Source organism: Populus trichocarpa, chromosome 14 (assembly GCF_000002775.5).
Source record: "Populus trichocarpa isolate Nisqually-1 chromosome 14, P.trichocarpa_v4.1, whole genome shotgun sequence".
NCBI classification, from domain to species: Eukaryota; Viridiplantae; Streptophyta; class Magnoliopsida; order Malpighiales; family Salicaceae; genus Populus; species Populus trichocarpa.
In genome coordinates this window covers 4,468,227-4,487,885 of record NC_037298.2, presented here as the reverse complement: position 1 = coordinate 4,487,885, position 19,659 = coordinate 4,468,227, and the positions used below count along the sequence as shown (strand labels likewise).

The 19,659-nt window shown below is 32.8% G+C and overlaps 2 protein-coding genes across 2 annotated transcripts; one reads left to right on the top strand and one right to left on the bottom strand.

The window, feature by feature from the left end:
* The first annotated feature begins 2,493 nt into the window (after positions 1-2,493).
* On the top strand, positions 2,494-6,315 carry LOC7488903 (pentatricopeptide repeat-containing protein At1g01970). Its single transcript, XM_002320694.3, has 2 exons — positions 2,494-3,151; positions 5,316-6,315. The coding sequence occupies exons 1-2, from the start codon at positions 2,693-2,695 to the stop codon at positions 6,078-6,080; spliced, it is 1,224 nt and encodes a 407-aa protein (XP_002320730.1). The 5' UTR covers positions 2,494-2,692; the 3' UTR covers positions 6,081-6,315.
* A 3,674-nt stretch (positions 6,316-9,989) lies between these two features.
* On the bottom strand, positions 9,990-13,169 carry LOC7464866 (LOB domain-containing protein 18). Its single transcript, XM_002320027.4, has 2 exons — positions 12,588-13,169; positions 9,990-10,505 (listed from the first exon to the last, which is right to left on the bottom strand). Exons 1-2 carry the CDS (start codon positions 12,945-12,947, stop codon positions 10,125-10,127), a joined length of 741 nt encoding a protein of 246 aa, XP_002320063.1. The 5' UTR covers positions 12,948-13,169; the 3' UTR covers positions 9,990-10,124.
* Positions 13,170-19,659: the final 6,490 nt, after the last annotated feature.

Below are 19,659 nucleotides of genomic sequence, written 5' to 3'. Positions count from 1 at the left end.
AAATTAATATTTTATTGAATTTTTAATAATATATTAAATTAATTAAAAAATAATAATGAAAATTTCATTAAAAATCAGTAGAATAGCATATCCAAATAGGCACTTATTAAACGCAATTTCACAAGTGTTGTTTTTTTTAATAAAAAAAACTATTTTAAGATTTTATCTAATTAAATCTATATGTAACTTAGCATATCAATCAAGTTGATCAGAAAAAGTTAAAGTGATTCAATAATTTATTTTTTATTTTTATTCAAAATAACATCATTTTATAATAAATATAAATTGACCTGTTAATTTATTTTTTATACTGCTTTGGATATGCTACTTTTATTTTCTCCGGTTTTAGTCTCTTGCTCTTAATTTTATCTTTAATTAATTTCTTTGTTAGCATAAGCTATAAATGGTGTAAAATCACACGTTAAGTGTTAAGAAAGGGGGGAAATTAAGCTATTAATTATACGCTTTATTTTTTAATTTTTTAGTCATTTTTATTGACATTTTTTTAACCTGATAATGAGTTTAATAAATTCATATGTAAAAGCATGAACTTTATAGAAAAAATTGATTGATTGTCGTATCTTTAAGTATTTTTAAAAGACTGTAATATCCTTAAATTATTTAATGCATGTATATTTCATATTTTTCCAATATAACTTTTTAAATTTATGTTTCCTATTTAACTTTTTTCGTTTTATTTGATGTTCCATGTTTTCTATATTCATTTTCCTTTTCCAATTCAATACAGAATTTTGTATTTTCTGTGCAATATATTTAATACACTTTTTCTATTTTTTCCACAAACCATGAGGTTTTTTTAACAATCTTAAAAATATTACTGTGGTTTGTCTCGTTATATATATTAGTGGATTTTGATTTATTTTCATTGACTTTAATTGATGACTGATATTGTGATCGATGGTCTGTAATTGAAGGGAAAAGGAAACATGTGAAATATTTTTATAAATTGCTCTTATAAATTCGTAAAACTTGCGTAAAAAAACTGGGAAAATTCAGTGTTGAAAATTGAAATGCCAGTTGTTGAAATCGATCAAAAGGCCAACCTACGGGCCTTGATAAGCCCGCCCCCATGTAATATATACAGCTGTTACGACGTGTTTTCCTTCTGGCTCTCGACATTTGAGCTGAGCTTGATCAAGATCTCAATATCTCATCTCATTGTTCGAGCTGGAGCAAAGGAAAACATTATTATTATTATTATACGATATAACAAAGACATTAATTTTTTTTTTGTGAGAGGGGAGAAAAAGAGTTGTCAGATTCTAATACAGAAAGAAAATAATCGTTATAATGATTACATTCATCAAATTAATTGATTTTTATATCAAATAATTTTATATAATAAAGAAAGTTGAGATAAATCATTTTTAATATTAAAAGTATCTAGAAAATAGATATATGCCTAATAAGATTTTGAATTTTAAGTTAATTTTAGATTTTATGTCGGTTTTTTATGTTTTTGAGTGATATAAATTAGTTTAACAAGGTTCTTGTTTCAGGTAAAAAATAAATTGAAAATAAATTTATTTTTAAAAGGACTTGGGACCTGTTTTTTCAATCATCACAATAACTGGATTCTAGAGATTCTCAAATAGCATGTGTTTTTTAAAAAATGATTGGGGGGACAACATGTCATCCATCATATTAACTTAAAAATAATAATTAAAAGCTCTTGCGTGGGTCATTGCTTGACTGATCAAATGTAAAGCGTGATTTAATTTTTGTTTTTAAATTGAATTTTTTTTAATTTCTTATTTTCTATGTATTTTTTAATTTATTTTGTTTATGTTTTAATTATCATGTTTATTTAGCTTATTTTTTTATATATTGCGATTATTTAAAAAACTCCTTCATGATCACCAATTGTTTCCTGCCCATGCCTCAACGACAATCAACAAATGCAATGGAACGAGGCAATTACCATCATTTGATGGCTTATCCGTTCCAATGGCGCTGATAATGCCTCCAATGCATCATGAGCCGCTGTCCTCCATGAGAATTCATCATCATGCATCGGACAACACTATCCCCGGACCAAAAGCTGGAAAAGGAAGAAAAGGAAACTCCTAACGCCATCCTTCATCATTATTCTGGAGAGCCCTTTAAAAGTAAAGATAGACATATAAAACATTATAATCGTAGCAGTTTTTTTATTTAAAATTAAAATAAATTCTCATTCAAATTTAGATGTAAATTTCATAATTAACACGAATTTATGATATTTCTGGATATGTGTGTGCTGTTAATGCAATAAACAGTTTAAATTATCCGACCTATCTTCCAAAATCCTAGCATAAAAAAGAAAAATAACGAGTATACAGAAGCAAAAGATCATATAATTCAAAAGCGGGTAAGGTCCCGGTGAGAATGGGCGTGATCTGGGAAAAGGCCCAACATCCCAGCAAGCAGGCTTCCCAAATTTGAAAAGCTAAAATGGGCTTGACAATTCACTTTTAAAGAAACTTTCAGTGGCAACAGTACAAGAAATGGCATCCTCTGCCTTCTGCTGGCTGTGGCTCTGGCTGGGGAATTAGAAAATCCAAAGAAGTTTTTCTGCCTACCTGAATTTCTTCATAGATCTGCTCATAATCACAATTCAACTGACACCGTTTAATTTTTTTCTCTCAAAAAGATCAATCGGGTCTTGTTTTTTTGATGCCCGAAGTTGGCTATGGCCACTTATGTTATTAACATTCTCCCGTTTTCATCTCCAACTTGCCCACTACACTCCGAACCCAAAAAAACCAGTAACCTTCACTTTCTGGGCAACTCATTATGTCAACAACCTGTGACTTTAACTTCTTGCAAGTCCCAAATTCAGCCTGTATTAGCTGCTATCAATGTAGAAGAGAAAGTGGAAGGAGAAATAGGAAAAGAGAAACCTAAGTTTAGGTGGGTCGAGATAGGTCCTAATATACCAGAAGAACAAAAACAGGCCATATCTCAACTGCCATTTAAGATGACCAAAAGATGTAAAGCGCTTATGAGACAGATAATTTGTTTCAATGACAAGAAAGGTAGTTTGCGTGGTTTGTTGAGTGCTTGGGTTAAGATTATGAAGCCAAGGAGAAAAGATTGGCTTTCTATTCTCAAGGAATTGAACAAGATGGAACATCCACTTTATCTTGAGGTATTCTCTTTTTTCCACTTTAATTGAATGCCTTCATTGATTATCACTTGCTTAAATCTTGCTTTGTCCATTGATTATTACTATTTAAGTTTGATTGGAAGATGTACAGGGAGAATTTGGAATGAAGTTTGAAACATGAATGATGAGTGTTATTTTTAAGGTTAATGCTTGTTGTCCGGCAAAGTTAAGTATTCTACGATGGACTTTATGTAAATACTTAGATGGGTTCTATTTGTTGTCTCTGAATTTTTTTTTTTTACTTTGTTTGGAGTGTCATTTAGATCACGTTGGTTAATGTGATTTTATTTTTGAAAATATATTGAAATACTTTTTGTTTTTTAAAATTTATTTCTGATTCTAGTATAAATATATGAAAATATAAACAAAATTAATTTAAAGTAAAAAAAAAAATTCAAGTTTTTTAAAAAATACAGAAATAAACATTATTTAGAATTTTAATAAAATCAATAATACTGAATGTAATTAAATCTTGAGTTTAATTAGTCCTACTTTTTAATGAGTTTGTTGTTGTTGGAATCTATGTTTTCATTACTTCATCTAATTCGGTGATGAGGAATCTTCATCTGTGACATGTTTGGTTATTTTTAGCGTGATTAGAGTAGTTTTGTTTGAAAGTATTTTTTACTAAAAAAAATATATTAAAATAATATTTTTTATTTTTTAAAATTATTTTTTATATCAACGCATCAAAATATCTAAAAATACTAAAAAAATATTAATTTGAAACAAAAAATAAATAAATAAAATTTTTTAAAAAATATTTTTAAAATACAAAATCTTTTTTTTCTGTTGATGAATGGCTTGTCAGAATATTTTGAATTTTGAATATTATATAGACAGCTTTAACCAACCTCTATGTCGTCCATGGAGCAATAAATTAGCTGTACGCTTCTTGTTTTGTTTCAGAATCAATCAGATGTTCAACTTTATGTTTGGCTTGTTTGTTATGTTTGTTTTTCTGTGGTTCGTACACGCACAAGCAAACATGAATACTCGGAGCATTTATATATTGAATGTAGCACAGTCCGCAAGACACCTTTGATTCTTATTTTATGGCTAGATTTTTGGATTGCTTAAATGGAGAAGGAGTGCTGTTACGTGTTTTTTTTTAAGGTAAACATATCAGTCTTATATTGTCATAAATTTATCAATGGCGTTCAAGAAATGCCCCCATTCATCCACAGCTGTGAAGGATGCAAGCAAGGGCACCTGGCTTCTTGCTTAATGCGCCACATATGAATATAAGTTCTCTTATTGCTGATAGGTTCAATCGCCGGGGTTGTTTAATCAAAAGAAAACGGTGGAGAGGACCCGTTAATGTCCACTTTTTTACTTCTCTTCCTTTTTGCTTGTCCCATCACAGTTTCTGATGTTCAATCCTTTCCTATTCATGTTCCTTCATTTTTCTTGAAGTTCATTTTTTTCTGTTATTATCATTCAATCCTGCAGATTTCATGAGTTGTATCCATCATTCTCATAGTTCCTGATGTTATATTTGTTAAAATCCTGAGGGTATATAAATTCATGCTCATATTCACTTTGAGAGATATTTCAATAGTTGTAAAAAAACTCAGCATTTGGTTATTTTTTAGTTCTGTTGGTGACCGCTTCTTCTTCCCTATCTGGTATGTATAAGACCACTTCACAACCTGTTCAATATTGAAAAAAAATCAACTGAAATAACAAAAAAAATTGCCAATCCTCTTCGGCAGCGATGAGGAAATTATCAGCAAGTAGCTCTAGTAACCAGCAAATAAAGACATTTTAAAAAGGAGTTATTGGCATTTAGCTGTTTTCCTCCTTCCAAGACATCACAGGAAATAGCCCTTTCCTTTACAGAAAAGCCACAAGAACCAATGGACTAAGTTTTAGTGAGGTTTGAGGAAGTGAGATGAATTTACTTGACAACATGTTACATGCCATGGCTTTCTTAGCAACATCCAGGAAGATAAGCACATGTTCTTTTAATGAGGTGTATAAATAATTTGTGCAGTAAAACATTCTCGTGCTTAACATAGTTCGAGTTTATTCAAGGTACAAAACCTTTTCCGTTTTTGAATACTAGTGTTCTTATTTTGTGTGCAGGCAGAGTTTCTAAACTCGCAATGTGATATAAGCTCATGGTCTTTTGCATCTTTATCAGGTGGTAGAAATTGCCCTTCTAGAAGAATCTTTTGAGGCTAATGTTCGTGACTATACCAAAATAATTCATTTTTATGGGATGAACAACCAGCTTGAAGAAGCTGAAAGAACTCGCTTAGCCATGGAGGAGAGAGGGTTTGTAAGTGATCAGGTAACGTTAACTGCTATGATTCACATGTACAGCAAAGGTGGCAATCTTACTCTTGCTGAAGAAACTTTTGAAGAGCTAAAGCTTCTTGGTCAACCATTAGATAGGAGATCATATGGCTCGATGATCATGGCCTATATCAGAGCTGGAATGCCTGAAAAGGGGGAGATGATACTTAGAGAAATGGACGCTCAAGAAATTCGTGCTGGAAGTGAAGTTTACAAGGCACTGTTAAGAGCGTACTCCATTATTGGTGATGCTGATGGAGCTCAAAGAGTGTTCGATGCAATTCAGCTTGCGGGTATTCCTCCTGATGATAGAACGTGTGCAGTCCTCTTAAATGCTTATGGAATGGCAGGTCAAAGTCAAAATGCATACGCTACATTCGAAAATATGTGGAGGGCTGGCATTGAACCTACTGATAGATGTGTAGCTCTGGTGTTGGCTGCATATGAAAAGGAGAACAAGCTCAACCAGGCCTTGGACTTTCTAATAGGTTTGGAGAGAGAGAAACTCATCATTGGCAAAGAAGCATCAGAAGTACTAGCTGAGTGGTTCGGAAGACTCGGGGTCGTGAAAGAGGTGGAGCTTGTCTTGAGAGAATATGCTGCGGGGTAAGTCAATTGCGAAATTCTCAGGGTTCCGATTTGTCTCCAAATCTTGCTGCATCCATGGAAAATTTTTGCTTTCCTGTATATATGCTCATGATTGACAGGAAGTTAAAGTGGTGGTGGTAAGATGTAGAGGTTTCTCATTGTTAGGTATAGATTCAAACTAGTTATTTTTTTAGTCTAAAAAAAACTTTTCGAACTCAAAGGAATTATTTGATAAGTATAAGGATAATTTGCATTAACGTGATCTAATTGATATTACGCTTGCTGAAAAAACTAGTTATTAAAAACGGTTTAACAGGTCAACCTTAAATTCTCCCTTCGTATCTTTATTTAGTTTTAGTTTAAAGTTAATCTCGTAAAAATTACATTGACATGATCTAATTGATTTGATAAGTTCAAAGATAATTTGAACAAATAATAAAATACATGATTTGACTTTAAAAAAAATTCAAAATGATATTTTTTTTTAATATTAAGATGATAACATATTAGATTGACTTGAATTTTGCATCTCAACCCATTAAATCCGCAATCCAGATCATAAACTCTATAGAATTTAACAATTATATGATAATCAAAATAGATGTTTGTAAAATTAAACACTAACCAAATAAAAAGATATTTATTATAGATTGTGATAACTTTATAAAAAATTAAATTATGAATATTAATTTAAAATTAAATAAAAAAAACAAAAAAATTCAATTAAAAAAAAGATTTTATTTTTTAAAATAGAGGCAGCATAATATGTTTGTTCTTTTAGTGGAAAGAGTAATTCTTCCTAACCAGTCAACAATCCGCTACTACCCCTAGTTTCATTTGAATTGTAATATCAACACAGATTGAGGTTAAAGATGACTTTTCACCATTGTTCAAAGAACTTGTGCAGCAATAATATGCCTATTGAGTCAAAATGTTATCTGGTGATTCTGCAATTTTTTTGTTCTTAAATTTATCTTCATTTTTTGCCAAGGCAAGATGTTAAGCCAAGATATTTGTAGTTTAGATTTTAAGGACTCTAGGCTGTGATTTCTGGGCCTGGCCACTCAATAAATCTTTAGGATAGATATCGTCTCAAGGTTGGGCTAGGCCTTAGGTGTGAGACTGATTTGGGTTCAGCTGGGTAGTCCACTTGTGATCGCTTTTCTGTTCCGAACTCGTCCTCCTCGACGTATATATGAAGGAAAAACGACTCTGGAGTGAAGGGCCACAATGGAGTCGTAGATGCAGAAGCTCAGGCACTTCTTTTGGATTACAATTAGCTCGGGATATTTACTGGCGTCACTGTCCTCGAGGTGGAATGTCATTCGCAAATTATAACTAGGTGTTTCTCAAAGTGGAAAGAGTCCTTCTACCATGTAGGCCTCCCTGTTGATGACATTTTTGGCTGGAAATCTTCCTTAGCAGACATCTCTTTTATTCATGTCTCAGGACAAGCAAACAGAGTGGCTCAGTTTTTAGGTCATAAAGCTTCCTCATTTGAGGAATCCATCTCTTCTTAGAGATGCAATGGAGGTCTGTTGAGGCGGAGGATCTTCCACATCCGTCTCCATGGAGCCCTTCTAACTTCAGAGGCCAACCTCCATTGGGTCGAAGGGTACAGTACTCCCGGCATCCATATCCGAATAAATTGAGTATTTAGACTGTAGAGTTGGGTATAATTACCATCTCTATCTCTTATGTACTTCATTTTCGATATTCTTACTTTCTTTTTACTTGGATATCATATATATTCTAACATAAACGTTTATAAGATATGACAATAATATATATAACTTAGGAATATATAATAGAGATAATTAAATACATAGAAATATATTGTAGTCTAATCTCCAAAATATAAGTAAAAATTAAACTAATTAAAAAAAAATCGCAAAATGTCTTGTTGATTGCCACCCGCGGAGAAGATTTCGGACAAGTGACAAAGCAACTTTTTTTCCACGGTAAACAATTTTATAGTCGTGTGCCTTAAATTTGGACCTATAATTCTTACTTCCAAGAAATGGAAATGGAACTATGTTCGGCAATCTTGCCATTGATGCTCTCCACTTGTGCTGGTTCAAGCCTAGGTCTCCGCATCTTTTCCAGTTTTTTGGTGTCGAGGTAATGTCCCGAACCCATAAAAGGCCTCTGGGAATTCTTCTAGTGAGACTATATATTCATAGAAAATGCATTTTATGGTCGTCATTATCATCGCCGAGATGCAGAATATATATACCACCGTGCAACTGAAAATGTACCCAACGTTTTTTCTTCTTTCTATCTTTTCCATGTCCAATTGGGAAATTTATTAGGTGCTTGGATCTCCCATACATAATCCTTCTAGCACCATCTTAATGCCCTTTGTGGTGAACAATAACAATTTTAGACCCCAAGTGGATTTCGTAATAAGAAGGCTTCGTGTCCTCTCGCACCATTGTTGGGCGTGGAAACTGAATCCAAATTGCGTAATTTAACACCCTATTAAAGTTAAAGTTGCTTATGCATACTTGCATCAGAATGTTTTCCTAAAATCTCTCATTTATGTATACATCCTTATGCATTGCGTGTTTTAATTTCCAAGTACTTTTCTTTCTTGTATATCTTTCTGTATTCATATTTCTCTCATATATGTATTTTTATTTATTTTTAAATAAGACTTCCTTACCAAACCATCAAAAGAAAAAACAATTTGCAATATATATATAAAAATATTTTTTATAAGCCATATATAGATTAATAATTAATACACCAAAAGGATATTAAAACGTGTTTTGTAATGAAATACATGATATATTTTTAAAGTGTTTTGCACTTTAAAATATATTAAAATAATTTTTATTTCTTATTTATTTTTTATATTACTATATCAAAACTATATAAAAAAAAACATTTAAAAATAATATTAATTTAATATTTTATTTTAAAAAAATAACTTTAAAAAACAATTCTGGCATGAAAAAACAAACACTTCATTAGCCTAATGGCAGGCAAAAGGGTATTCGAAGATCCAACTTAGCAAATCTTGACGAGTATAGGAAGCAAAATCAGTAGAGCTGGAGAAATAATACTCGAGACCCAACGTCCAAAGCTCTAAGACGCAACCAACAAAACCACCCAAAGCTCAAAAAACGAACTCCTCTGAAAGTTGATTAAACGTCTATGAATTGCGAATACCACACCAAATGGATTTTTAAAAACCATTAATTAAACAGCAAAAAAAAATTGAAAAAAAAAACAAAAAAAAATGAAAAACCTAGAAACATAAAAACTTGGAACATCTTGAAAAAATTGAAACAACTCATAAAAATCTTAAAATTTTGAAAACCAATCTCGGATCCTGCAAAACTTATTTTCTTATGGTAAACATATTTCTATTAAGAAGTTTATGGATATCGTTGTTTGAAAGTTTTCTCTAGGCTTTTTAAGTATTTATTTATTTCTTGGTTGTTGTTGGGGCATTTTCATTTAAAATTTAAATAGCAGAAGGGCACATGTGAGTATATGAAAGTGAATATTTCTTAAAATGATATACTCGAGAGGATAATCTTAAAACACAAGGACAGATGGATGTATTAACCAAAATAATTATTGACCATCAAATTATACGTCCTTCCATCAAGTATCCTAATCAAGGCACAGCCATATAATATAGTAGCTTGAAACTTCCTTATCAAAGGAGGAAAGACCGTGTGGTTTTTTATCAAAATTGAATGCCCAGACCGCATCGAAGGCATTAAAAGTTTGTTTTCAATCACTATCAACGACATACCAAAACAAGTGAAAAACTTTATTTATATATATATATTTGTTGTTTCAGATAACTTGGAATACTACTGGGAGCGGCAATTGGAATAAGAATTTTAATTTTTAACTCGTACGTACGTCCCCATCTGAAGAATTTCACTGGGAAAAGGAATGAACAAAAAACAGAAACGAACAGAAAGAAATGGTGATCAATTATCAAACGACTAAATCATGCATGGCCAGTGAAAATAACATGGAAATCCAGCTTCCTGGTTGGTATTTGATTAATACAAGTACTTTGTTAATATAAGGTCGATCAGTCTCATTTAGAGATAGATGGTGATGCTAATGTGTCACTACATGACATGAACCCGGGTGGTGGAGATCCTCGTCTATGAAGGAGTTCACGCGCCAATGCTTGGAGATCACCGCCACCAGTTCCTGATGAGCCACCGCTGCCTCCAAACTGACGGATATCCATTTGCCGCTGCGGCTGCATGTTGGACCATGAGGGTTGCATCATTGGATCAAAAAGACATGATAAATCGTACGCGGCGGGAATTGAAGAGGCTGATGGTAGGTCTGCTATTGAGAGTGGAGGCGGGGTCACTAGTGTTGGCGGGGGCGGAGGAGGTGGCGACGGAACCTCCAATGCTGCTAGATGGGCTTGCAAGTATGAGAGTTCTGCTTGTAAATTTACTACCTGCGTAAGAAATAAAATTGCCAAAAGAGAACAAAGACAATCCATTTGTTAGCCGACTAAATCTTTACTATTATTACTCCGTAAAACAATTTAGTACATCTCGGAAAAATTAATTTAGTCATTAGATTATATTTGATTAGTGAATTATGACAAGTAACATATACAGAAAATATATAAACATGTCTGATCGACAAAAATAAAAACAATCAAATACAAATACAAATACAAATACAAATATAACATAAACATATTTATAAGATAGCTTTATAATAATTTCTATAATCTAAAAAATACAAGAAAATATGTTTTCTTTGCACTCATGATTTTCATTTATTTTATTTTTATTTTTAGACAATAACTAATCACTAGCTAACATAAACTAGAATTGAATAAGTGTGCATTGTTTAACCGTCGTCGTTGTAGTGTCCATAACTGAACACAAGATTGAGTGTTTTCTATCGAGAGTTAATTTATGAAGACAAGTTAAAACAAACTTCCAAAAACAAGACAATTAAGGTTAATCGAGTAATGATGTTATTCATGGAACTATTTTTATTTATTTATGAAATACACATGGAACTACATAAATTGATTAATTAATAACGAAGACCTATAAAGATAAACATGACACAAGTTTGAGGTTCCTCGTCTTTGTTTATGCCAAAAGGGTGCTTGAATTATGTGCACAAGAACATGGTGTGTTGCGAGCAACTAAAGATTTGTTTTGAAAAAGGAATAGAAGATGGAGATTAAGCACAGAATTCTTCTGCATTATTGACATTGAAATACGAGAAGGAGAGGCTGGCTGTTGTACTTGGTTCTAGCCAATAATTGTTTCTAAATTTTAGATTCACACACACACATAAGCCCTATACAGTATAGACTCAAACAGCCACTGTACGTTTCCCTTAATTATCATGGTATAAAAAATCAAATTGCCATAAAATAACAATTTTTTCAAGAAGAAAAGAAAAACAATTGGGCAATGTTGCCCAATTAATTCCATCTATTCGTAAAATACACGGCATAATCAAACCCAGAAAGGAATTGGGAAAATAAAATATTATAGCCATCAATTGGTTCATATCAGCTCATTCATTCTAAGTACTAGATTTAAATAAAAAAAAACTAAAAAAAAGGATGTTTAATCAAGTGGTAATTTAATGGAACATGCAAAGAAGAACAATCACAGAGTGTTTCGTGATTTAATGGAAGGAAAATAATATTTTAGTGCTTCGACTGCTCCATAACTTGACAAAAGTACCCCTAAAAGACCCTGCTGTGAAAATCCAACGATTTGTGCAGTGGGAGAAGGGGACTCCTAATTGCCCTGACCCCAAAAGGTTACCTTCTAGAAACAAGAAAACCGACCATCCCCAGAATAACTGCAAATCCACGATTTGCACAGAAAAGTGGCACAAACTCCAGCCTATACCATTATAGTAACCGCCTCAGGCTTTTGATTAATTTGTCAATCAAAAACGCGTTCTTGATTTCAGTTAAAAGCACAAAATTATCCCCCAAGCAGTGGTGCCGCAGCACGAAAAAACACAAAATTTAGAACCCCATATTTGCTCTCTCTCCCCTCGCTAGGAGCAGCTCCAGAGGAGGGCCAAGTGAATCTGCTTTCTCACTGGCTTGGAACAGCTGAGCTAGACACCTCTCTTGCTACCTTGCAAAGGGTAATTGACCTAACTTGCATGAATGGTTTGACAAATTGACAAAATAAACCACCCCATGAAATTAATTTCATCGAAGAAAACTAGAGAAAAGTCAACTGCAAGATTAACAGTGCAAAACAGCTAATCGCATTGACAAAGGGAAGCTTCAAAAAACAAATTTCAAGAACGGACTTAATACCACCATAAGCAATCAAAAGACGTAGAAAGTGTCAAGCAACATTAAAAGTGTCAAGAAAATAGCACAAGTGGTGTGCTTAATAGCCTCAACTAAGAAGCAAAAGAAAAGAAAACAACAGAAATAACTTTGTCTCTCTGTTTTCAAGTTGAGAAAGATGACAACTTCTTTTTTTGTGATCAATGAAATTAAATAAAATAGTAACTAAAAAGAGATTTAATTTACCTGTTGTTGAAGAGCAAAGATGTGAGCAACACAGCCATAGACTGGATCTCTTAAGCGAGCTTGAGCCTCATAACAAATTGTGACCACAGCATCAAGTCTTTTATGGACAGGAATGTGTAATAAAAGCTTTGACACGTTACTTGCACCAAAAACCTTATGCACCGCTGCAAAATGTGCTGCACCTTGCTCTGAGTCAAAATAAGGTGCAAATATACACCCTGGCACACACTTCCTCCTCAAGAATTTACAAGCACCGCATGGCCCACCACCACCGCCACCACCGCCGCCACCACCACCTCCACCGCCACTACTTCCACCACCAGCACCAGTATTTATAGGGTTTGTAGTTGCGGTACTCATTTCTTTTCTTTTTCTTTAAAAACAAAAGAAAGTAAATATAGTAGTTTGTCACATAATTAGGGTTTGTATTTGAAGAATGAGATATAAGAGAGAAGAAGGGTATGTGTATGTGGTGGTGGTCTGGGGTTTGGTGGATGGTGCTTGGTTATGGGGTATTTGGGGTTAGAGTTTGTTGGGTTTTTTTTTTTTTTTTTTAATGGTGGGATTTAAAACGCTTGTGAAGTCTTTAAAGCCACGCGATAGAGCAAACCTTTCCCTTCCAATTTAGCTGCTTGCGTGAAGCAAACATGCGATAAGCCAAGCTCTCTCTCTCTCTCTCTCTCTCTCTCTATATATATATATATATATATATATATATATATATATATATATATATATCTCTCTCTCTCTCTCTCTCTATATATATATATATATATTTCTCAACTGTCCTTTTTTTTGTTTTCTTTTTCTCCTTTTCAAGCTTTTCTCTTCTTGTCTATCTAGCAAGACTTATCATCATCTCTGTTCTCCCCTCTCCTCTTCTAAAAGTTTGATCTTTCTTTCATTTCTCTCTGATGATCAGTTAATAAAAAAGTGATGTATATCTATCTTTGTATAGCACTTAACTTTGGTTTTTAGCTATTTATGAATGAATCTGGCTATCTTGAAAATATAAAGAAAAGAAAAGGGAATAGTAGATTTCACAGGGCGAAACGTGTCAATGGGTCTGTGTCTATATTTGCCGCTGCGTGGTTTAAGCTGCGTAGAGGGCAAAAGACGCCAACCATCCCTCTCTCTCGGTTGAAAATGACTCACTTTCCCTTTCCTTTCTATATTATAAGCCAAATAATTTAACCCACTGGGGTTTTAGTATAGCAAGACATCAATACCCACAGGCTTAATTAATTCCATTCTTAAAAGACTGTACTTAATTACATAATATTTCTTATTCTTAGTAATTATCTTTAATAAATAATAAAGGATCTGATAGATAATATAACTCCTGCCTGGCTTGGGGTTAGAGAGAGGGCCGGGTGCCCATTACAATTTACAAGTTTTGTGAAAAAAAGTCAGGAAACTATTCCTGATATCGTTCCCTGTCAATTCATGAACTCCCCCATATGTTTGTTTTATCCTATGAATGGAAAGGTTGATCTGCTTAAGTTACACAGAACTTAACTTGGTAAACACACGAGTGATCATTTTTTTTTGGTTTTCTCTTACAAGTTGCCGTGATGTGCTTTACAATACTGATTAAACCTTAAAATATTAATGGCTGAATTGGTACTGATGAGGAATTAATGATATTAATTGTGATTTGACAAATGATCAATCCCCCCTGATCTTCATTTTGTGTGTGTATGTGTATTTGTGACGATCAATGATCCTTTGCATTGCATAGATATATACTTTTTTAGAAAACAGATCGACCGTGGGTGTCAGATTACAAATCTAAGCCGTTATATATTTCCATCGCAAGGGTGGTTTGTCTATACCAACTTTTGAAACTATAATTCAAGTGTAAAATCCGGTCTATTTCATCTAGTAATTACTTCGAATTGACGATATTTCTACCTGTTATCATCGAAAAGTGTGGGCTAGATTCTTCATAATGGAAACCATACATTTTCATCAATTAACATATATGCACCAAGACTTTAATCCCTTTGACTATTTTTGAGAATGAATTCATGGAGAGCTTCCATTTTTTGGCACCTATAAATCCAGTTTATATTTATCACAAAGTTATAGTTACTCCACTTTCTAGGTCAAAAAATTAAGTAAATTACTTCTTTAAAATTCTATCAACCTGATTTATTTAAAGAAAATAAATGGAATTTTATAGAGTTATAGTTATCTGAAATCATGGAAGTAAAACCTATATAGGGAACCTCTTTAAGAATAAAAAGGGGGGGGAGGGTAAACTTTTTTTTTTAAAAAAAAAAAACCCTAATGTATGATGCAGTACCGTAGACCATCAGAATTGGAGAAAGATGAGAACTATATATGTAGCCACGATCGATAGCACAACCTTCGAAAAGGTTAAATATTTATTCCTTCGGTAGAAAGATCATGCATGAAATGTTGGGCGCTAAAATTGTCAAGAAGAGTATTTTACTGAACAAGCGATGCTTCGGTGAAGTTGGCAAGAGTTTGAGGATCTTTACAAGAACATGTTAATTTTCCCTCTTGCTATTTCTTCACAGTAACTCAAAACCTTCACTGGAAATTAAGACCCAGTACGTAATAACAAATCCATGCGAGCAATGTTAGGGGTGTGTGTGTGTGTGTATTTACTGCTCTTTTATCATATTACAGAAGAAAGTCTGACCCTGTATATATAGCCATCTTAAAAATTCATGCCATCTCGCACCAGCTACCTATATTGATTCGAGTCATTGTTTATTAATTAAGTTTATTGCTGGGATTTGATATCTAAATGGGACTTGACAGATTCACCTCCATAGCTTAATTGCTATGCCTAAAGGTCGCTCTCTCAACAATATGAACCTTATTTGATGGGATTAAATATTATCGGGGCCATTTAATTAATTTTCCCAGCAAATCCCGGATCCTATGCAAATCGTTAGTCATATCTGCTCGTTGTGTGATCCATAGACCAAATCAAGCTGAGTGCACTCCATTTTTATTTTTAAAAAATGAATGTGTTAATAGATTGATATAAACCCTCTCTTTTTTAACCTAGGTTGATATATACCTGGAGAAGAACAGCATGTATCTATATAAAAGAGATTTCCGCCACACTTGCATCACGCAAAAACTTAAAATAGCTCATATGGATATATTATATAATATATGTGTAAGATAATTTTAAGATGTCAAGCATATGAACGCATCGAGAAACTAATTTTTGCTAAGATTTGAGTAGGCTGACGTGCTTTGACTAATAGTATCCATTCATGCCATCCCCTCAACAGCTGGTTCATGTTAAGGAAACAAATTAAAGTAGGTTCTGCTTTGTTTTTGATGATTACAGGATCAGATCATGATTATAAAGAAGTGGTTAATGTTTGAACTAAATCAAGAGTAATTAAAGAAAGGAGGAATCATTTGAGTCCCTTCGATACTTTGCCAGCCAGCCAGTCATTCTAAAAGAGGTCAAATGCCGACGCTCGGCGTTCAAAAGTCGCTCAATTCGGAGACTGACACATTTGAGTCGGTGAATAAGAATGTAACGGCCGGGCATAAACCATGACCTCATGGATCTTAGAAACTCAACGTTGGGGCTCGACACGCCGTTCAATTGAAAAAGGAAGTAACGCACCTCACCGCATCATTAATAGATTTTTTTATTTATAGGAATAACTAGGTTACTTTAGTGTGTTAAAGCTGCGGATCGTATAAAACTCTTTTGTACACAAAAATAAATTAAAAATAACACCAGTGACAAAAAAACAAATATTTGTGTTTAAAAACAATATGAAGGACATGTAATAATATGATGAGGATTAAATAATATTAATAATTGAGATAATAAGAAAACATATTAGATTAATTCTGAATCACTTGATTTAATTTTTTAAACCCTGTTATATGATTATAATAACCATATAAAACATAAACAAAAACAAATCAAGACTACAAAAACTACACCAAAATATATTATGAAAACTAATTTAAAATAAATTGAATGTTCTAAAAAAATTCAAAATAACATCTCGGTTTAAAAAAATATTGAGACGACAACATATTAGATCGACTCAGGGTTTAAAACCAAAAATATCAAACGTGTGATTTATGTCATAAACTCCACTAGATTTAATATTTTTTTAAAAAAAATTATATTTTATTTAATTATATAATAATACGAATTGCCAAAAAAGTTAAATGATAAGATTGGAAAGAGAAATAAAAAAAGGTCAAAGCACATGGGTTATTGTCTATGTGACCTAATATGCATGGGCCTTTAAAAACAAGCCCATGTACGGGGCTTTCCAACCGCCCATGCCTAGATGTCCCAGTCTTTTTTTTTTTAGATACAAATGACCTGTTATTTGCACTTATTTTTTGAAAAAATAAAATAAAAGTAGAGTTGTTTGCCCATAATTTATTATTGTTGTGATGACTGAAAAATTAGATCTATATTTTTTAGCTAGAAAATTTATTTTTTTCATTTATTTTGACCAAAAACTATTTAATAAACACCCTTAAAAAAAACCCAACTAAACCACCTAAAAAACACTAAAAACTATCCGAAAATCAAATTAAGAATGATTTTTCAATTCATCAAAAAAAAAAACCGCTTGCTGTGAAATAAATTCAGTTCATTTTCAATCTTTTTATATATATAATAAACAAGAATTGATTTTTTTATATTTTCATTTTGAATCTAGAGGTGAAATCAGCAACAGTTTGTAACGGCGAGTCACCACGTTGTCCGGGGCCCTGTCCAACCTTGTGGTGTTGTGAACAAGAAGCCATGACAGCTTGTTAGTTTGACCGACACGTGTCACTATTTAAACCCTCCTGACAACTTTCGTCACCAGTTGCTTACGTTGTAGCAGTTCCTTGAGTTTATCCTCCCCACTCCTCTTCCTCTCCCCGTAATTTTTTATCCATTACCATGATATGACAATCACGATAGTCACAATATTGCTGATTTGAACGTTCATACAAATTTCAAATGCACACAGCTGATATATATATATATATATATATATATATATATATATATATATATATATATATATATATATATATATATATATATAATGCCGACATCAGCATATCATGCAACACATGTTAGACAACAAAATTTAAATAAAATTATAAAAACAAAAATCATTAAAATCAATTTGTGATTGCTTAGTACAACGCTTTAAAGGAAAAGAAAGTTAATTTTGTGTAATGGAATATATATGTTTACTTTTTTTGGAGGAAAAAAGGCACGATTTATTATTATATAATGAGGTAAATCTTGAATCTATTTTTATACTTTTAATCCAGTTAAAAATATAATATCAAATGGATAATCCACCATGAAGAAAACCTAAATTATTTTTTCTTTTATTTAATCTAAGATATAATCAATTGAAAATAAAAACACTCATGCTGAATTAACGGAATCGATAATAGAAGGTTTTTTTTATTTTTTAATGAATCGGTAAAAACATATGATGTAAACAGTGGGTTTAGCCCATCTACAAACGCAAAGTTACTCTATAACTTAAACTACAAGGCCAATTGTCTTGACTGTTTGAAACACTAGCATGGCAATCCTATAACACACCGAGCCTCTACTGACCAGTGACCACCGCATGTGACACAGAGCCATGGACCCATGCTTCAAGAAGCTGTCTTTCCTTGAAGGACTGATTAATCTTCGAGCATCAAAACCTAAGAAATTTTCTTTAAAGCTATTCAACTTCAAGATAATTATCCACAGAAGAGTCCAATATGAATTTCAGGATGGAAACAAAACCATTTGAATATATATTAGAGCTGCAAACATAGTTTGAATATCACAGCTATCATGTATCATGTAGGAAGTTTGAGAAACAAGGTCCCTACAGAATTTGAGAAAAGCCCACTTATCTGGCAACATGTCCGAAAAACTCCTGAACCTTAATTAGTTTTGTTTAAGCTCCTAATTAGTCTACTCTTGAACCTTAATCTGTGATTAGGCTTGTCTAAACTTTTACAAACAGGAACATGTAGCAACCTGATCACAGCTCAAAAAAATGCAAGTCTCGTTCAGACCGACCCCACAAGTTTGAAGTTTCTAATTTGTGCCACTCGTGCGGTCAACACCTAGGAATCAGAAAAAGAAAAATTGTTTACAATAGCTATAGCTGTGGTCGTTGAAATTTATGTTGAAAGAAATGCGTTAAAGGATGTCACCATAAAATATGGCAAAGCAGCTGTTAAGTGCTCTAATTTATTAGTAAAAGGACTTTATGAAGGAAATAATTAGTTTTTTTTTTATTATTATTGTAGTCAATTAGTCGAAGAAAGATTTAGGACTGGAACAATCATGAAATCCATGGATATGCCTTTGTCACCTTTAAAGTCATATTCGTCAAACTGTCAAGGAAATCTATCATGCTGACCATTCTTTTGAAAGTTTTGATGCTTTAAATTAAATTAATGCTTGTACAACATTAATTTGTATTACTATAGAATTCGGGTGGGATTTGGTCTTGAGAATTTTTTTGATTTAAAGAGATCATTACTATTAAATTTTTTGAAAAATCGGTCCTTTTTTGATAATCTAATACGATGTTTAGTATATTGTTGAATGGCCCATGTAACAGGTTTTCATTCTCAGACATTTCTCTTTTCCAGCAAAGGGTGTTTGTTGCACATGAGTCATGAACACTTTGTAATCTCAATGGGAGCAACATACTTTACTCCATGTTCCCTTACAAATAACATATTACCCAAATTCCAGAATAAAAACCATATACAATAATCATGGCACATAGTTGGAAAATACAAGCAGTCACCAAGGATGTGTGAAAGACAGCCACAGCTTGGATTTCTTGTAACAAAAAAACGATGGTAGATGTTCATATTTGTTCTGATTGTCAAGTTGATCATTGGGTTTGTCGTCCCATGTCGTACCCATATCAATAATGCCATAGGAAAAAGAAAAGAAAAAACCAGAGAGCAGTCATTGCATTCATCCTGTTTTTAGCTTTGAAGCCTGTAACTAAAGAAATGTTTGCTTCGAAGGCCTGTAGAGTTTGGCCCAAGATCATTGATCAGCAAG

Coding starts and splice junctions, on each gene's coding strand:
- LOC7464866 (XM_002320027.4), bottom strand. CDS start 12,947: ATGAGTACCGCAACTACAAACCCTATAAATACTGGTGCTGGTGGTGGA. Junction 10,506..12,587: donor TCTTTGCTCTTCAACAACAG/GTAAATTAAATC, acceptor TTTCTTACGCAG/GTAGTAAATTTACAAGCAGA.
- LOC7488903 (XM_002320694.3), top strand. CDS start 2,693: ATGGCCACTTATGTTATTAACATTCTCCCGTTTTCATCTCCAACTTGC. Junction 3,152..5,315: donor AACATCCACTTTATCTTGAG/GTATTCTCTTTT, acceptor CATCTTTATCAG/GTGGTAGAAATTGCCCTTCT.